The sequence below is a fragment of the Caretta caretta genome, chromosome 1, assembly GCF_965140235.1.
Source record: "Caretta caretta isolate rCarCar2 chromosome 1, rCarCar1.hap1, whole genome shotgun sequence".
Classification (NCBI taxonomy): Eukaryota; Metazoa; Chordata; order Testudines; family Cheloniidae; genus Caretta; species Caretta caretta.
In genome coordinates, this window is record NC_134206.1 from 345956319 (window position 1) to 345974349 (window position 18031).

The 18031-nt window shown below is 49.6% G+C and overlaps 1 protein-coding gene across 2 annotated transcripts in view; it reads right to left on the reverse strand.

Moving 5' to 3' along the window:
* Window positions 1-707: 707 nt before the first annotated feature.
* The window catches only part of PLXNA4 (plexin A4), a 634448-nt gene continuing 617124 nt past the window's right edge, over window positions 708-18031 (reverse strand). For both annotated transcript variants that reach the window (XM_048836698.2, XM_075124565.1), the window contains 2 exons: window positions 12882-13032; window positions 708-9914 (listed from right to left, as the gene is read on the reverse strand). In XM_048836698.2, the coding sequence (XP_048692655.1) occupies window positions 9819-9914; window positions 12882-13032 (247 nt within the window). In that variant the 3' untranslated portion in view covers window positions 708-9818. The remainder of the gene's footprint in view (window positions 9915-12881; window positions 13033-18031) is intronic.

The following is an 18031-nucleotide window of genomic DNA, read 5'->3' on the forward strand; positions in this document are numbered from 1 at the left end:
AGGCCTGGACTCTCCCTGTGGATGCATCTTGTGTTCCCCACCAGCAGATGCCGCTGTGCCACTCGAGAGCCACATTCAGCTCTGGTAATTATCAAGGGTTGGGGGTGTTTTATTAACCTGTTGCAGACATCTGTATAAGTGCTTGAGACTAAGTAAAGTTTAGCTTTAAGTGAAAGAACGCTTGTGTTGTCCTGTTTGTGCCAGCCATCCATCGGTCGGACGGCCGTGTCTCCCCTGATCTATCTCCTGACACCACCTCGCACAGAGTAAAAGTTACCAAGAGCTTTGGGTTGCAAGAACCCCAGGTAACAAAAGGGAAGACCTGGCCGACTCCTCAGCCATCTTCGAGCTGGCCAGGTGACTCCCAGCCCCAGCACTTAAGGAGCACCAGTGTCAAAGAGAAGGGGGGACTAGGATACCTTCTCTCCACCCTTTTTGTAAACTCAAACTGTTGATCTGGCGAAGCTTTCCACCATGCTCTAGAACTGCTGGGAAAACAGGGGAGGGGAAATATCATGACCACTGTGTTGAAGGGTTTTTTTTTAACATGTCAAGTGGTGTCAAAATTTTAATCTGAGACACACTCCACCCTGGTGTGCATTTGGGGTGCAGGCTGGGGTTCTCCTCCCGCCTCTCTGGGTCGAATCCAGCTCACCCCCTTCCCCCCCGCAGTTCCACACAGTCATAGACGTCAGGGAATCACAACATTGTTATTTTTTATTTATTATTTTTTAATAAACTTTATTCTATATTACAAATAGGTTTTTTTTTTGTTCTGGACTGCAAAATAGGAATGCCTTATATTTACATACACAGGTATACAATTAATTATAACAAAGGTACAGAAGCTTTGCCTTTACCAAGTAACAACGGCTTTCCAATTTAAATAGTAGAGAACTTTCTTCTTTGTAACTAGGATCATTTCCAAAGAAAAGAAACCAACAACGACAACAAAAATGATCCCGACCTCCTTTCTAATGCGGTCGTCTCTTTGAGGCGCACAGTAACACTGTCTTCCAAGGATATGTCTTTACGTTGAGTTCGTGTTTAAGGTGGAAGCTTTATCAAAGCCAGCGGGGAGCGTGAGCCATCTGAGAAAATTTGTGTCCAGTTCAGAAACTAGAAAGGGACTGGCCTGTTGCTTTAAATGATCCAGCTGTCACTTATACTGGTTTGTTAGCCAAGGCAGTGTTTGGGGGGCCTTTGAGAGCATGGTGGGCTAGCATCTAGATCTCCCTTTGATTCTCCCCCCTCCCCACCTCACTGTGTTGGAAAACGGTTTGCTCCCAGGATTTGCAAAAGGCCAGCACTGACATTTAAACAACACAGAGTTTGTGCAGGATATTTCTGCGTTGGCTTGGACACAACAGTTACTGTGCAGGATGCAGCTTGTGCACTGTCGGGTTGCTGGCTTAGCTCAGGAAGCCGAGACAACTAGAGAAAAGATGTCTTTGAAGAGGGGTTTCAGATCAGAGGAGAGATGGCTGGTCAGCCACATGGATCTGTTCTCTCCTCATGTTCTCCTTGCTTGCCATTTACTGGAAGCTATTCCATCTTTAACAAAAGCCTCCCTCCCCTATGGCAAAATTCTGCAGGGGGAGCAGAATTTCAAAGTCCAGCTCTCTGGATACTTGAAGGTATTCAACCAGCAGAACGCTGGAGTCTAGAGGTAGAAGAGGATCTTATAGACAGTGGCATAATCTAGATCTGTGAATCAGACCCATTGCAGGTTCTGGGCTGGACAGCTCATTGCTTGCATTGGGACAAGGACCTCACTGAAATTTGGGCGGCTCTGTTGATGTCAATGGAACTACCCTGGTTTACAGCAGCTGAGAAGCTGGCCCAGTGGCTATCCTGATCTGAGTGTATAATTTTAGTCCATCTCTGCCTCCCCTCTGCAATCTTGCAGATTAAGCTGCAGTGCAGGGTATGGGACCCCAGGTCCATATCCCAGGCACACAGGAATGCAGCCAGCTTGCAGTGTGCAGAGAGAAGGAACCCAGCAGAGGAATTTGAGAGCAGAACAAAAAATCTGCTAACAAGCTGAATCCTGCTACAGCTGAGCAGCTGCAAACCCTGCTGGACTCAATGGAGTGATTTAGGAAGGAGCCTATCTCAGGATCTGACCACGTGTATTTTCATTGAAAGGGAAATGCAGAAATGTACTAACCACAGAATGTTTCCCCTCTCTTTTAATATAAAGGTTTCCTTTCCCCGCCTTCCCTGAATGTTGCTCCCAGGTGAAAAGTCTCTTGAAGGTGATCTGTTTCCAAGTAGAAACAAATTTTTGAGGTAAACACTCCATTTTTAGAACAGAAAGTCAACAAACAAACAACGCCGACAACAACAAAAAATCGCACTCGTGACCATTTGATCAGCATAAGCAGCTTTATATTTGCGCTCGCTTATTTATTTTTTTTGCGGGGTAAGATTTTCTGGGTTTAAATCTTTTTTAGACATCCTTCTGCAAATTAATTCTCCCCCTTAAGCCTGGGCCCTGCTGAGCACCTCTAAAATAGTGTGGAGAACTCAGAACTCAGGTGACCAAAATAATCCTTAATACTTAGCACTTCCCATTTTCAAAGTGCATTGCAAACAATCATTAACCCTCAAGGCCTCGTGACAGGCACGGCTACTCTCCTGTTCCATGGGCAGGGGAAGCGAGGTTAAGGACTTGCCCAGGGCCAGGCAAGGAGGTGGGTGCAGAGCTGAGATTAGAATTCAGGCGTTCCTGGCACTGGGCTCACTCCATTAGACCAGGCTGCTTCCCTAAGAACGGGAACAGCAGCTGTGTCAAAACAAGAAAAGAAAGGGTGAGAGAATGAGTGTGGGAGGCATCGTTCACCCCATGCACAACGGTCCTGGCAGCTCGCTGAATCACAGTGGCAAGTGGTCCTCGTTTGCATCGCAATCCACAGCAGAACACGGGTGGTCGCTGGGCTGCTCAGTCCCTGCTAGAGTAACCTGCTTTGCAGGTGCAGTGGGCCTGATCCATTGACTTCGGTGGCACTACCATGCACTGATTTACACCAGTGGAGGATCTGGACCGCGGGGGTCTTTTCCTGGTGGCCATGCAGAACCCCCTGCTGGGGGAGGCCCACACATTTACTTATCACACCCTCTTCCCTGCTTCTTTAGCCCTGCACAATCAAGGAGGAGAGCTTGGGGGGGGGGCTGGATTTATGGCTGATAGCTTCTCTGCATGTGGAATTTTCAAACCAGGGGGTGGCCTAAACTAGCACAGAATGCCACGGAGCTTTGGTGATGAACAAACCCCTGAAGTCTGAACTAGGGGGTGTTCTCCGAAGTCTCCACAACAGGGGCATCTGGACCAGGGTTTGCCCATACTGCAAGTTGGGGGCAGCTTCCAAGACCAGAAGATGGGGCTGCTTCCATATTTCAATTTACCTGGTAATGTCAAAGGGACACTAATAAAGTTGTGTGGCCTATAAATAGCACTTTCCAAACTTCAGGGGGGTTGCTGCAGGGTTCCAGGGCTGTCCCTAGCAATGATTTTTTTTTAAAAAAAGGAAAAACTCATTACCATCTTTTCCCAAAAAAATTTACACTTTTTTTTCTTCAACCTTTTCTTTTTAAATTTAAACCATTTTCACCAGCTCATAGATTCACAGCTTAAGGCCAGAAGGAACCATTAGATCATCTAGGCTGACCTCCTGTAGCATAGAACCCCAGGGTTAGACGGAACCACAAGGGACATCTAAGCTAACCCCCTGCCAAAATGCAGGATTTGTTGGGTCTAAGCTGTCCAAGACAGATAGCCATTGAACCTCCTTTTGAAAACCTCCAATGAAGGAGCTTCCACAACCTCCCCTGGCAGTCTGTTCTATTGTTCCGGGGCCTGGGCAATGGGAGTTGGCTGCGTTTAAGTCTTGTTACTAGTACAAAGATCTCCAGCAAGAATCATAGACTCATAGAACCCCAGAGTTAGACGGGACTGCATGAGACAGCTAGTCTGACCCCCTGCCAAATGCAGGATTTGTTGGGTCTAAGCCGTCCCAGACAGATGGCCATCCAGCCTCCTTTTGAAACCCTCCAGTGAAGGAGCTTCCACAACCTCCCCTGGCAGTGTGTTCCATTTGCCTACTGTTCTTACAGTGAGGAAGTGTTTCCTGCTCTGCTGGAGTTTGAACCTGTTGCCTCTTGTCCTGCCCTCTGTGGCAAGAGAGAACAATTTTTCTCCATCTTTTTATGGCAGCCTTTCAAGTATTTGAAGACTGTGATCATGTCCCCCCTTAATCTCCCCTTTTCCAAACTAAACATACCCAGTTCCTCTAGCCTTTGCTCCTATGACTTGCATCCCATCCCTTTGATCATCTTTGTCGCTCGCCTCTGGATCCTTTCCAGTTTCTCTACATCCTTTCTATATAGCGGTGACCAAAACTGGATACAGTATAGCTCACAGGCCACTGAATTTCACCCTGTTGCATGTGTATTTACCTCCATAACTTGTATTTGACTAAAGCATAACTTCCAGACAGGCATTCAGGATTTCAAGACATCAAGAGGTGGAGAATTCCTTACTTCCCTAGGTAGTTTGTTCCTATAGTCTCCAGAGTTAGTCAAAAAATAAAAACAAGTGTGTGTATGTGTGTGGGGTTGGTGGTGGTGGTGGAGAGGGTTAAATTTAGTTACAATCTTGCCAACATTTATTTTTCAGATCTCAAAATGCAACGAATTTCAGATAGGTTTAACTGAGGGGACCTTGAACAAGGACGTCCCCGCTGGACGAAACACAGTTCATTCTCCTCACCCTGGCTTTTCTGTTTGTATTACTGAAATTGCCAGTGACTGAATCACAGATAATTAGAGCTGGAAAAATCAATCAGAGTAGGAAACGCCTGTCAATTTTCTGCTGCCATTAGGGCCTGATCCAAACCCCCCTGGAGTCAGTGGGAACGTTTCCACTGACTTCCATAGGCTTTGCGTCAGGGCCTTACTTGTCACTCTCATGTTTTTAAGGCTGTTGCTGTTGATTAAAGTCTTTTCTCCAAATCCCAATGTTCAAAATGAGCAGCAGGCCACAAGAATGATACTCTGGCCATATTCTCCTAGCAGCACCTGAGTGTAGGCCTGCCATACTAATAGGAATAGATGTCAGAGGCAGAAAAGACAAGTACAATTTGAGTTTTTTGTCCATCCCTCTGCGAGTACAGGATTGTACTTTAGGCCCATGTGTAGAGTCACAACTCAGTGCTATTCCCAGCCCAGTTTAACTGGACTCCATCCATTTGGGTTTCTAGCACTTCTCGTGGGAGACTATGCCACAAAGTGATGGGTCCATCCAAAGATCCAAACTTTGTGTCCTCTACATTAGAGCTTATTATTAGGCCATTTCCTCTTGATATCAGCCAATGTTTTCTTGTGCTGTGTCATCTCTTGACCACTAGTTACATCTACCTGTGGACTGATGTGAGTGGCACGTAAGCCTTGTGCTGGCTCTCTACACCAATGGTGAAAAAGGCCATTAGCCTTTAAAAATTCTATCTCTATTAAAGACCAAAATGTGAATTTGTTGCCCTGACCCCAGCTTTCATTAGGGTAAGAGCCTCCACTTGGGGATGATGGTTAAGATAGTTCAATTAGCAGGCACGGCAATTTTGACAAGCACTACAATTATCAACCAACTACCAGCTGGCAAAGCCTCTTAAGATCTTAGCTTTCATGCCTGGGCACCAAAATCTGAATGAGACGAAGAGGTAACCACAGGGGTCAGAGCCTCAGCTTGTGTAAATCAGTGCTGCAGCTCCTTTAAGCCAGTGGAGCAATGCAGGTGTCCAATAGATGAGGATCTGGCCTATGAATTTAATCTGCCTAGGACCAGTGTGGGGTCAGTCCCATCTGCAAGGAAGGAGAAGGAAGGTTCCAGGATTTCTCTTGGGTTTGTATCATCCCCACGCTTCACAGTGTTTGTTAAAGGTTCCACCTTTACAGACCGCAAGGTATGGCTGCACTGCTGAGTTACTCAGCCACTGCCCCTAGCATGCTGCCTGTCCACACACAAATCCCTCTCATGGGGCTAGCTGGGGATACAGATGACACTACAGTCTGGGTTCCGTTCTCACTCAGGCTGGTACGCTACCCACCTTGCAGTGAGGACTCAGGCTAAATCACTTGAGGGCTGATCGTCCTCCAGGGCCTGCCCACAATCCCCCCAGGCACCCAGAACAGCAGCCAAGTTCTCCCACAATTCACGAGGAAAGAATCAGAGAGCAGCTCATCTTACGCAGCACAAGGAACCACGGGAGGTGCTCTGGGAGTCCTAGCAACACAGTGGAGCGGCGCGGCACCAATGAGGACAGGGTCACTTAGCAGTGCTTTGTAGCGTGCCTGCCCCATGCTCAGACCCAGGTGCTGATCCCCCAAGTTAACTCTGCAGTGACACCATTCCTCTACCTATACCCACAGGGCCAGGGCTGGGATCTGTCTGCCAGAGTCTCCCAGCCCTGCCGCCTGACATCTGGTGACATTCAGAGCTCTTTAACTGTCTTGCCTGCAGCATGTGGGTCACACCCATGAAATAGCAATAAGTGACCTAGGAACTCTGGGCCCTGAGGCAAAGCCAGGAGTGTGGAGCTTTTCTCCACTGATTTCAGTGGGCTTTGGATCAAATCCTCAATGGGTAGCTTAAATCCTAGGCCTGAGCGTGACGTACCACACAGGTTGGGTGGTCACAGGCAGCCGGAGAAAAGACATAGGCAAAGAAATCAGGAAAGTAACTCACCTAGATGATAGCAAGGCTCATTCTTCCTTCTGTTTGTGTGGCTTTGTTTTTAATTGTATTTTACATGCACATAAAAAAATTAAATTAAATTAAATTGGGGGGGGGGTCAAGACATTTCTTAGGACTGTGGGGACAGGGGAGGTGGGAGTGGGAGGGGGGCACAGGGGGATGGAGAGCAGAGCCCACACATTCACATCACAATTTCGGCACATTTTCAAGGCAAAAACCAACCAACCAAAAGCTCAGATACAAAAATAAAAATGAAGCAAAATATAGATTTGTCTAAAATCCTCAGGGGTGGGGGGAAAGGAGGGGGTCAGGGTTTGAAGCTCACAATGCTTCCTGTTTCCAATGAGTTTTTCATTCTCACCATTTCTATGAGGTGTTCAAGTTTTTCTTTGACAAATTAAAAAAAAAAAAAGTTGAAAAATTCTGTACCGGCAAAAAATTTAAATAATAAAACCTGCAAACTCTAACCAGAATCAGGACACGTCTCTTCTTTCCCAGTTTTTTTTTAACTTCTCTAGCTGTGCAAAATCACATGTGTTTCCTTCAATACCTCTTTTATATATATACATATAATGTCGTCTTCCCTCCCGTCACATGTGCAAACAAAATCCATCTCTGGGCAGCACAGCTGGCTGCCGGACACTCATCTCTCCAAAACCAGCTTTTTATCCTTAGATCTGACCTGCCTGCTGAGTAAAAGTCATGGGAATAGGGTCTGTATTTATCATTTGTGGCACTTTGTCAAAACCTTTGGTTTCTTTCATTTTTAATTTTTTAATGTATTTTTTTAAAAAAGCAATTTTTGTGTGTTTCCTTATCACCCATGGCTCTTTCCACTCCACTGCCATAACCATCTAATCAGGGACACACTGCAACCTAACCAAATTATTAAAACCATGACGTTGCCAACCCAAACCAAAATGTCCCCAGCACTCAGTCCTCTAGCAAGTGTTGAAATGTCCATAAGGTGCGTGACAAGTCGATCAGTTGACCAACGTAAAAGAAAGCAAGCACAACGAAAAGAAATCACACACACACATACACGTCTGGTATTTAAAAACTAAAATGTGTCCCTAAGCTTTGCTGTTTGAATATAAATCTTACAACAGCCTCCTTTCTACTGTTGAAAGCACTGCCTCTGTATTTAAGTGTGTGGATGAATGAAATCAGCTTGATAACTCATTCTTTTCCCCCACCCTGCCCACCCTTCAATTCATGGGCAATACGCTGTCACACAGTGCTTTTGCTTTCATAGCAAGATATATGAACCAGACCGGATCTGACCATCACCTCCCCATCACACCTAACAGATGTCCTCTCTCCTGCATCCTCCAAAGCCTATCCTCTGTGGACGGAAGCAGCTGGCTGCAGGCGGCTCCAGTCCACTCCTGTGCATGTTTTTTGCAAGCACTCTTGTTTTCCTTGAGGGATGGGTGCAAACCCATCGCCTCCTTCCATCCTCGCTCAGTGTTGTGCCAAATTCGAGGTTTTCTGGTTTGTGCTCTGGGGTCGGTGTCTCTGCCACGCTGAGCTGAGATGGTATCAAAGTAAGCAGTTTGCGATCGTACAAAACGAGAAGAGGACCGGGTCTCTCCTGTGTTTCATTACAAGATGGCTTGGACCTCAGAGACGCAGCTGTTCTGGGGGAGTGGACTGGTCAAGCATCATCTCCCATCCATGCCCATTCCGAGACAAACGTGACCTCGGGAGGGAGGGGAAGTAGATGAGTGCTGGCACTGGGGACGGAAGGAGCAGGGAGATAGTTTGCAGGCACCAGCTGTGCTTTAAAAACGAGTCAATTGTTGGGGAGGGAGATGGGAGCTGGACATGAGGAACGTCTGGGGACAGGGCGGGAGAGCAAGGGGGAAGAGGGTGGCTTGGTGTTGCTGAAAAACAGTCACTTAGTTTGGAATATTAAAGAAGAAAACTTTGCACTGTTTTTAAGAAAAAGGCCCACTACGTGTGAGGTCACTTCCCCCTAGAAGCGAGGTCACTTCCTCCTGGGAGCAGCCTGAGAGGAAGTTATTGACTGTTGTCCCACGGACCTACCCTCACGCTTTGCAGCAAACACCCCACATTGTTCAACAAAAACCATCTTGTTCCAGCTCAGAAAGAGACACAAACAAAAATCCCGTGGTAGAACTTATCCATTTCCTGGGCTATCACGATTTTCAAGGCCAGAATGAAGCGTGGCTCCTTGTGGCTTGTCTTCTCCAGGGCGTGTTTGGAAACGGGGTGCTATACGCCACCAGGAGGACACGGTTACCACCAATGGGGTCCAATGAGGCAGAGAGCCTTTTGTTGCAGTTATACAGTCGACAGGACACACCAGGAAAGACTGGGAGGGACACAGATCTGTTTTAAAAATAATAATAAACGTACGAAAAATGGGGCAAGGGGCAAGGTGAGGCCCCACCTTCCCCCAATCCCTGGAGAACGGCTCACATTGCTGTTCACCCAGACAATTAGAGTCCCCAGTGCCACGACGGTCTTGCTCCAGTTTTAACCAGGTCCCTGGGGCTTCCCAGAACTGCCTTGAATTCCCTCCTCTGGGATTGAGGTTGACCAAAGGCGCTGGAATGGCTCTGCTGGAGGAGGATCCAGGTTCATTCTTGCCCCCGTTAGGATCCCTGGAGGCAGGCCAAGAAAGGGGAGTAGCTTCCCCTTGGCAAGACTCTAATAATACTGAGTTTGTTTCCACGGCCGCTCCGGGGCTATGGGCCCAAGAGGGCAGTTAAAGCAGCATGGCAGAGGCCACCTTCCAGTTTCCCATCTGGATACAGCTGATATGGTATTTCTAGGGTGAGGGAGGAAGGGGGAGCTGTGAACAAGAGAGCTCCACCTGAATGTCTCGATGTCCCCCAAAGCTGAGATTCCTCCACCATCACTTCCCGGGAATCCCTGGGGCCTGGTCTATAGGTTTGGAGAGAGGGGGAAAGAGGGGAAGAGAGAGAGAGAGAGCGCTGATCAGGTGACTCTGCTTACACTTGCACTTGGTAAAGATGGTGATCTTGACTGAGGCACGGGTTGGTTTTTCCCTCCCAGGGCTTCCCTGGCAGGCCAGTTCTCAGCTGTCTATGCTCATGAGGGTTATGACTTGTTCAAGTTTGTAGGCGAGTTTCTGTTTCCCGGCCTGGTCGTCTTGATCAAGGGCTCCGAGAATCTGCAAAGGAGAGAGAGGAAAGATGGCGGCATTAATTACAAGCAGGCCCACGTCCTGCCTCACAAACGAGGGTCAGGCTGTCTGTAGATGGGATGGGGGATTGGGTCAGCTTAGCCCATGGCCTCACAAGGCATTTTACCAAGCAGGGAGGGAGTTTCTGACAGGACAGTGATTGTGCAGGCCGAAGCAGCACCCCTTCTGCACTTAGCAGGGTGCTTTCACTGTCTGGGCCTTACAAGCTACTCCCTTGAGAGAGCCTGCTGGCTGAGACAATGGGGTTTTCCTCTAATCTCTTCCCCAGCTGTCCCAGGCTCTGTATGTCTGCCTGTCAGACAGATGGGGCCTTGGCTTAGCGCCTCATTCAAAGGCAGGCCATGTGCAGTGCTCCAGGCATCGCCTCTCCTGCTACACACAGTGATGCAGAGGCCTGTTGGTGGTCCACTGCTCTGTGTCTGCAGCCTGACGTACTCGCTACACCTCATGCTGTCGTCGCAATCTGTACCAAAGAGGTGTCACGTGAGGGATCATATACGAACTGGTGGCACACGGGTGCCACCAATCACTGGCATGGTGTGTGTACAAGGTGTGTACAAAGGGTTAGCAATATGGGCTAGAATTATGTTCTTAAAATGTGTTTGGCAAACAAGGCATAAGCCCAGTCTGCCCTAGACAAAGGGATGGGGATTTGCTTGGCTGAGCAGCCTGCTCATCAGGCAAGTGACAGTGAAGGTCCATTTACAGAGACGGTAACCAAAGCCATCAGCCTAGTGAGTGGGGTGCAGAGCCACTGAACTAACACCAGCGGGGAGGAACCAGCACGAAGTCTTCAGCAGCCCGCGTGACCTCTACAATCCGCAGGAGAAAAGGAACGTTATCTGAGAACACATTTCAAAGGTTTCCCGGTTTGTAAAGAGAGTGGGAGCCCATCCCTAAGTTATCCTTCACCTGACGAAAAAGGAACCAGGCACTCTGAGATGTGTGAAGGATCCTGGCCAGACAGGCAGGAAAAGACACGAGGTGAGAAACCCTTCTGGGAAGAAGAGAGGCTAATTTGTTAAATCAGGTTTTGGTCTTAGAAGCGTATTTTTACCTTTGGTTGCTTGTAACCCTTCCTTATCTTTATTCCTTTATGCTGGTATCACTTAATCCTAAATCCTTTTGTTAAATACACTTGTTTTACTTTGCACTGATTGGAGGGAAGTGTCCAATTCACCCTACCAGCCACAGAGTTCAGTGGCTCATAGGCCATGTGCCAGCCCCTCTGTACAGGGCAGAATCTTAGCTACGTTGCACTCACCCTATGCGGCAAGAGGCGCCCAGTCAAGAGAAGGCAGACCTGGGACTGTAGGGGACTACAGGGCCTTTAACAGAACAATGCTGGATTTTTGACATGAGTGCTTTTCGAGTACTAAACACCGTCCTTGTCCTGGTGTTGCTGCAAAGGGTTATCTCATTAACCCTTCGCATCTGGATACTCAGGTTCTGATACCAAGTAGGGGCTTGATCCTGCAGCCGTTCGCCAATGAGTAGTTCCAGTAGAGTTACTCCACTGAGTAAGGGCCTAAGGGTTGGGCTGTAGATCCCAATTGAAAATGCTGTTAGCCATTTAAAGTCCCAGTCCTCAGTGGCACACATCATGACAGCACTGCCCCGCAAAGCACACCTGGCCTCTCTCTGCTCAAGAGAAGCTGGCAGGACCTGGAGCAGAGCCGGGTGAGAGCCCTGGACTGGAACAGCAGGGGAGCTGCAGGCTAGGGCTAAGAAACCCTGGCAGAGGGAGGTGGTGCCAGACTCTGGCATAGCAGCTATTACTGAAGGTCAGGATGGAGATGCATTGGGGACTCAGGGCTGAAGTCACAAGGGATGCTGCAGAGATGTCCCTCGGACTGACTTTGCAGGGAATGCTGCCCAGTACGGTGCAACGGCAGAGCTGTTCGAGGGTTTGGCACTGAAACGGCGTCAGTGCGCCAGCCGAGCTGTTAGGAAACCTAATGACCAAAGAGCAGGGGATGTGGGCTGCAGGTTTGGCTAGAAGTGGCCGAGTCAAGCAGTCTGGGGGCACTGCATTCCAATGGCAGTGTTGTGATGCATAGGGTGAGGGGAATAGTTTGCAGAGGGCCTGCTGGCTCTAGCCCATGCAGTTAGCCCCTGTCAAACACCAGGTCCACTCACAAATAGAGCCCTGCATGGATACAAATTTATAGCCGAGGATGCGGATATACGCGGATATAAATTTGTATCTGCGCAGGGCTCGGCTCACAAACACTGAGAGAAGTGAGAGCCCTCTCCCCTGCTCATCTCTGTCTGGATCTGACTGGGGAATGGCTTCTGTTTCTCTAGCGGCCTGAGAGAATTTTTTTTCCCTGCTAATCCCTCGCCTTAGTGCTGGCAGATGTTGGCCATCCGCACCAGTGGTTAAATCAGCTCTTTTTAATTAGACTGCAGAATTTCCTGCTTGCCTGGAGTAGCTCATGAGACACAGCCCGGCTGTAACTAACGCCCCTTCCCAGGCAAAACTCTCCTCATTCCCGCTTTGCACCATGCTCAGCTGGGCAGCCTGAGTTTATCTGAGCTGAAATCAGCTTCCTTGTGTCTCTGCACCCAGGGTCTCCAGCATGGTGCTGGTGCCCATGGACATTCAGTCGCATGCGATGCAGAGACTAGACGGGGCTCGGGGTGCTCTATGGGATATAGAACAGGAAGCAAACACTGGGAAGTAGACCCTGAAGGGCCCAGTTCACCCCTGGAGTCACTCCACAGCGAGGCCAGGCTGAGAGTGAAATAACAAGGGAGGACAGCAGGCCAGGTGGGACGCCTGCGCCCAGTTGCTGCTCTCCATCCCTTACCCGCACAAGCCCTCTGTTGAAAATAAACCGGACGCGCACTGGTGGCCGATGGGGTTTCTGGGCTGGCCAGCCCGTGCCCTCAGGCAATCTGGCAGCACACCCCACTTCCCCTCTCGCTCACCTCCTCACTGTACTTGCCCACGTAGGAATAGATCTCGGAGAGTGCGCTCATGGTGTTAAACTCATTCATGTGCATGCGAGACTGCTCCGCCAGGTAGGCGTTCATGTCCTGGTCGCTGATCGCCGGCATTTTGCCGATGTCCGAGTAGTACCTGAGGGGGGAATGGAGAGAGCCACATGTTTGCTTGGGGAACAGGCGTGGGTCTGGGCTGGCCAGGGCTGCCAGTTAACAACAGGCAGGTGGTATGGAAAAGCTATGTGCGTATTTGCAGCATGCGAGCTGGGGCACTTCCTGGGTGTGAAAACACAACAGCCCTCGGAGGGGGTCAGCATCATTCGCCTCATGCTGTAGATGGGCAATCTGAGGCACAGAGAGGAAAAGTGCCCCTAAGTGCCCCTAGTGAGTCAAAGGCAGAGCTTGGAAAAGAACCCAGACCTCCAGGCTCCCAGTCCTGCGCTTTAACCACTGAACCACTCTCCCCAACGTGGGATCACCTCCCCTAAGAATCCAAGGTAAATCTTCCCCCATATCCACAAAAGACTAAGCACCCTCTATCTCCCCCCTCCCCCCCTCTCCCCCCATGATGTTGTGTTCCAAGAGCAGATCTTCATGCTCGACTGGCACCCACGCATCAGGGCTTGTTATTTACGGCAGCACCCACTGTGTGCTCTAATCAGCCTCAGGGCTTTGGAGATGGTAGGAGGACACCAGCTGGGGCCTTAGACAATTATTGATGGTTCCGGGGATTGCCTGCTTCCCCCCAGTGAGCTGGAACATGCAGTCCTGTTGGGTGACAGCACAACACATAGAGAGGGCTAGTCCTGAGAATGGACACCGCCAACACGGCCAGGCTGCAGCTCAGCTGTGGCTTTCTTCTTTGGCCCTGTTTAAGGAACGCTGTGTCCTGCCCTCACTGTCCTGCTCGGCACCAGGAGTCCCGTGCACTGGCCAAAGCTGCCGCCCTTCAGGCGGGTGAGCAGTGGCAATGCCGGTTCAAGGAGAGCTGTGCAAGGCAGAAGAGCAGAGCTGGGTCCAACCCAAAACCCAGGCTTCAAACAGCCCCCGACTTTGGGTGAGTTCAGCTCTGGAGCTCAGTTCTGCAGCTCTGGCCCAGTTCTGCTGAATCAAAACCCCTGTCACGCACAACGTGGGATCAAGCCAGTGCTTAGTGCTGCGTGGGGACTATGGAACCAGACTGCCGGCCAAGGGAATCAGGAGAACCCTCTTGCTAGGAGCAGGGGATCTGGTGCTCTCGTGATGAGCAGAGAGCCCGAGCAACTGCATACAAACCACCCCCACATGCCAGGATAAAAGGTACTTGATACTGATTTAGTACGGAACAGGCAATTTTCTAGTTCAATAAGGGACGTCCCTTGTAATACGGGACTGTTGGCAACCCCATGCCACACCCACATCGCCAACTGCACATATGCATGCCCCCAGATGTCCCCCCCAGCCTGTACCCCCACGTGCATCCCTGCATGCATCTCCTCTCACCCCAATATCTCAACACAGACAACCCACAGTACACACAACCTATACCAACTCCATTCACACCCCCATATGCATCCACACCCATGTCCACACTCCCATACACGCTCCAACCTTCCCAGCATGTCCCGCCCACAACCCCGCTGCACCCATGCGCCCCTCCCCACCAAAAATCCACCAGCATCTCCCCTTACTTCCCCCCAGATCTGTCTTATAAACACATGTGCTGGCCCAGTGCAGCAGTGAGCTCCCTGTGCACCCAACCTGCTCAGGGGCTGAAATCCCAGCCCCAGTGGCAAAACTCCCATCGACTGCCATGGGGCTGGGATTTCCCCGCCGGGATCTGGAGCTACAGGGCTGTGGCTGCTGCACAGGGCTTTGCACACCAGGCTGTGTCTCTGGAAGGAAGTTGCTATTTTCGATGTCCTTCCTCCCCTGGGTACAGCAGGTCTTGGAGGACAAAGTTTGCAGAAGGCAATCAGTCACTGTCACTCGCAGCTGTGCTCTGCTGTCATCTGGTTAATTAGACACCATCATTTACATTTTTAATTTTTGCAATTTGACATTTTGTGCATAAAAAACCCCTGTCGCCAATGGGATCCACAATTTTATAATTAGGAGGCAGAAAGGACAAGGAGCCAAAATAGCTGACAGGTGCCCTGTAAACAGCTCCGAGCCACCTGCTGAGCCACAGGCCGCCTTCCAGGGCAGGGAAATTGGACACTGACGTGCTGTGTGAGAATCCCTCCACAAAGCAGGCAAGGGAGCACTGCAGACAGCGAAGTCGTCGCCCACGAACCGGGGCCCTGTTGCTCTCGGGGCAGGGGATGGCCATAAGCTGCCATGGGAAGGTCAGGCATGTTGTAGTACCCCACCCCGGCACCTCCAGGCAGCGAGGGTGATGGATCACTGATTGCATCTGCCTGCTCACATATACTGCTTACAGCACTGGGTGGCTCTGAGTTACTATCCCCACTTCACAGAGAGGGGATGGGACAACTCCGAGCGTACAACAGAGCAAGGACTAGAAGCCAGGTGTCCTGACGCTCAGCTCCGTGCATAGTCTACAGCTTCCAGCTAAAGACTCCTGGAGGCCGGGGAGAGGACAGCGCAGTCTCCAAGACCCTTGGTCTTTTTGCTGAGGCTGCCAACGAGAGCACCAAATCAACGGCAACCATGGTGCTGGTTTCTGTAATAGAGGCACCTGTCCACTGGGTACTGGACTGAGAGCCAGTCCGGAACCTCCAGGTCTCCTGACTGACAGTCTTGTGCCCCACCCACTGGACTGCACTCCCTCAAGTGGAAAGTGAGCTTGGCGTGGTACTTGCCTGACAAGCCTTTGCAGCCTGCCCGGCCACTCTGATAACTGGCTCCAGAGCCTGATAACACAAAGGGGAAGAGTCTGGGTTCAGGCAGAGCATCCTGCAACCTCCTCAGGAACCAGCTCTGCAGAACCAACTCCAGAAGAAACAGCAGAGCTCAGTGAATCAGATGCCTGCTGCCCATGGCAATGGTTAGTGGGCTCATCAAGAGCAGCTGAGGGGAAATGTCGCCTGGCAAGCACAAACCGCACACTCAGCCCAGGCTCTCCCCACATTTACTGTTGTCCAGTCAGCTTAACTTCAGTACCCGGAAAGATAATGGAGCAAATAACTAAGCAATCAGTTTGCAAACACCTAGAAGATCATCAGGTGATAAGTAACAGTCAGCATGGATCTGTCAAGAACAGATTGTGTCAAACTAACCTGAAAACTTCCTTTGACAGGGTAACAAGCCTTGTGGATGGGGGGGAAGCAGTAGATGTGGTATATCTTGACTTTAGTAAGGCTTTTGATACTGTCTCGCATGATCCTTCTCATAAACAAACTAGGGAACTAGAACCCAGATGGAGCTACTACAAGCTGGGTGCATAACTGGTTGGAAAACCGTTCCCAGAGAGTAGTTATCAGTGGTTCACAGTCATGCTGGAAGGGCATAACGAGTGGGGTCCCGCAGGGATCAGTTCTGGGTCCAGTTCTGTTCAGTATCTTCATCAATGAGATTAGATAATGGCATAGAAAGTACACTTATAAAGTTTGTGGACAATACCAAGCTGGGAGGGGTGCAAGTGCTTTGGAGGATAGGATTAAAATTCAAAACGATCTGCACAAACTGGAGAAATGGTCTGAAGTAAATAGGATGAAATTCAATAAGGACAAATGCCAAGTACTTCATTTAGGAAGGAACAATCAGTTGCACACATACAAAATGGGAAATGACTGCCTAGAAAGGACTACTGCAAAAGGAGATCTGGGGGTCCTAGCTGATCACAAGCTAAATATGAGTCAACAGTGCAACGCTGTTGCAAACAAAGAAAATATCATTCGGGGAGGTATTAGCAGGAGTGTTGTAAGCAAGACACGAGAAGTAATTCTTCTGCTCTACTCTGTGCTGATTAGGCCTCAACTGGAGTATTGTATCCAGTTCTGGGCACCACATTTCAGGAAAGATGTGGACAAATTGGAGGAAATCCAGAGAAGATCAACAAAAATGATTCAAGGAAACAAGAGCAACAAAAATGATCCTAGAAAACATGACCTGTGAGAGAAGATTGAAAACAATGGGTTTGTTTAGCCTGGAGAAGAGAAGACTGAGGGGGGACATGATAACAGTTTTCAAATACATAGAAGGTTGTTACAAAGAGGAGGGAGAAAAATTGTTCTCTTTAACCTCTGAGGCTAGGACAAGAAGCAATGGGCTTAAATTGCAGCAAGGGCGGTGTAGGTTGGACATTAGGAAAAACTTCCTGTCAGAGTGGTTAAGCACTGGAATAATTTGGCTAGGGAGGTTGTGGAATCTCCATCACTGAAGGTTTTTAAGAGCAGGTTGGACAAACACCTGTCAGGGATGATCTAGATAATACTTAGTCCTGCCTTGAGTGCAGGTGACTGGACTAGATGACCTCTCAACATCCCTTCCAGTCCTACGATTTGATGAAACAGGGTCCCTGCTGCTCCTGCTCAGTGCTCCTGCGTTGCTCTCAAGAGGGGGGCTTTCGGGGCTGGGTAACCTCTGTAATGGTTCTGTCGGAGCATAATCCCAGGCTCCTCTGCGTAAAAGCTTCCCGTTAAAAGTGCCCAGCTGGCTGAGAAATGAACACATATTTTAGCACATGGAGGACTCTGTGGCTAAGTGCAGCAAGCGCAGCTCGTGGGGAAGATAGGTGGGGGATCGGAGCCCACGGTGCAATGTGAGTGCCTTGATTTATGGAACTGAAGAGTTGCCAGTGGAGAGAAGCCCTGCTCTTTATAAATATTCCATGGGCGCCCTCCCACTGGGTGAAATGAGAGAGCACCGGTATTACATCACATTCAAAATCAATAAGGCCTTTGGTGAGAAGCTGCAGCACACTGTGTAAACGGGCCTGGCTTGAGAAGTAGTCTGAACCCTACCTTGCCCTCCAGTGAATAGTGTCATCAGAACGGTAGGCTGCGAGGAGAAATGTCCCCTGGCAAGCCCAAACTGCTCACTCAGCCCAGGCTCTCGTCCACATTTACCATTGCTCTATCAGTAGCATGGATCCCTTACTTGTGGGAGCTGGGAAACACCCCACACTGGCTAACGGCAGCTATTCCTGAGTGGAACAAGTCCCAGCCTTTGAGCGTGAAGCTTCGTTTCTG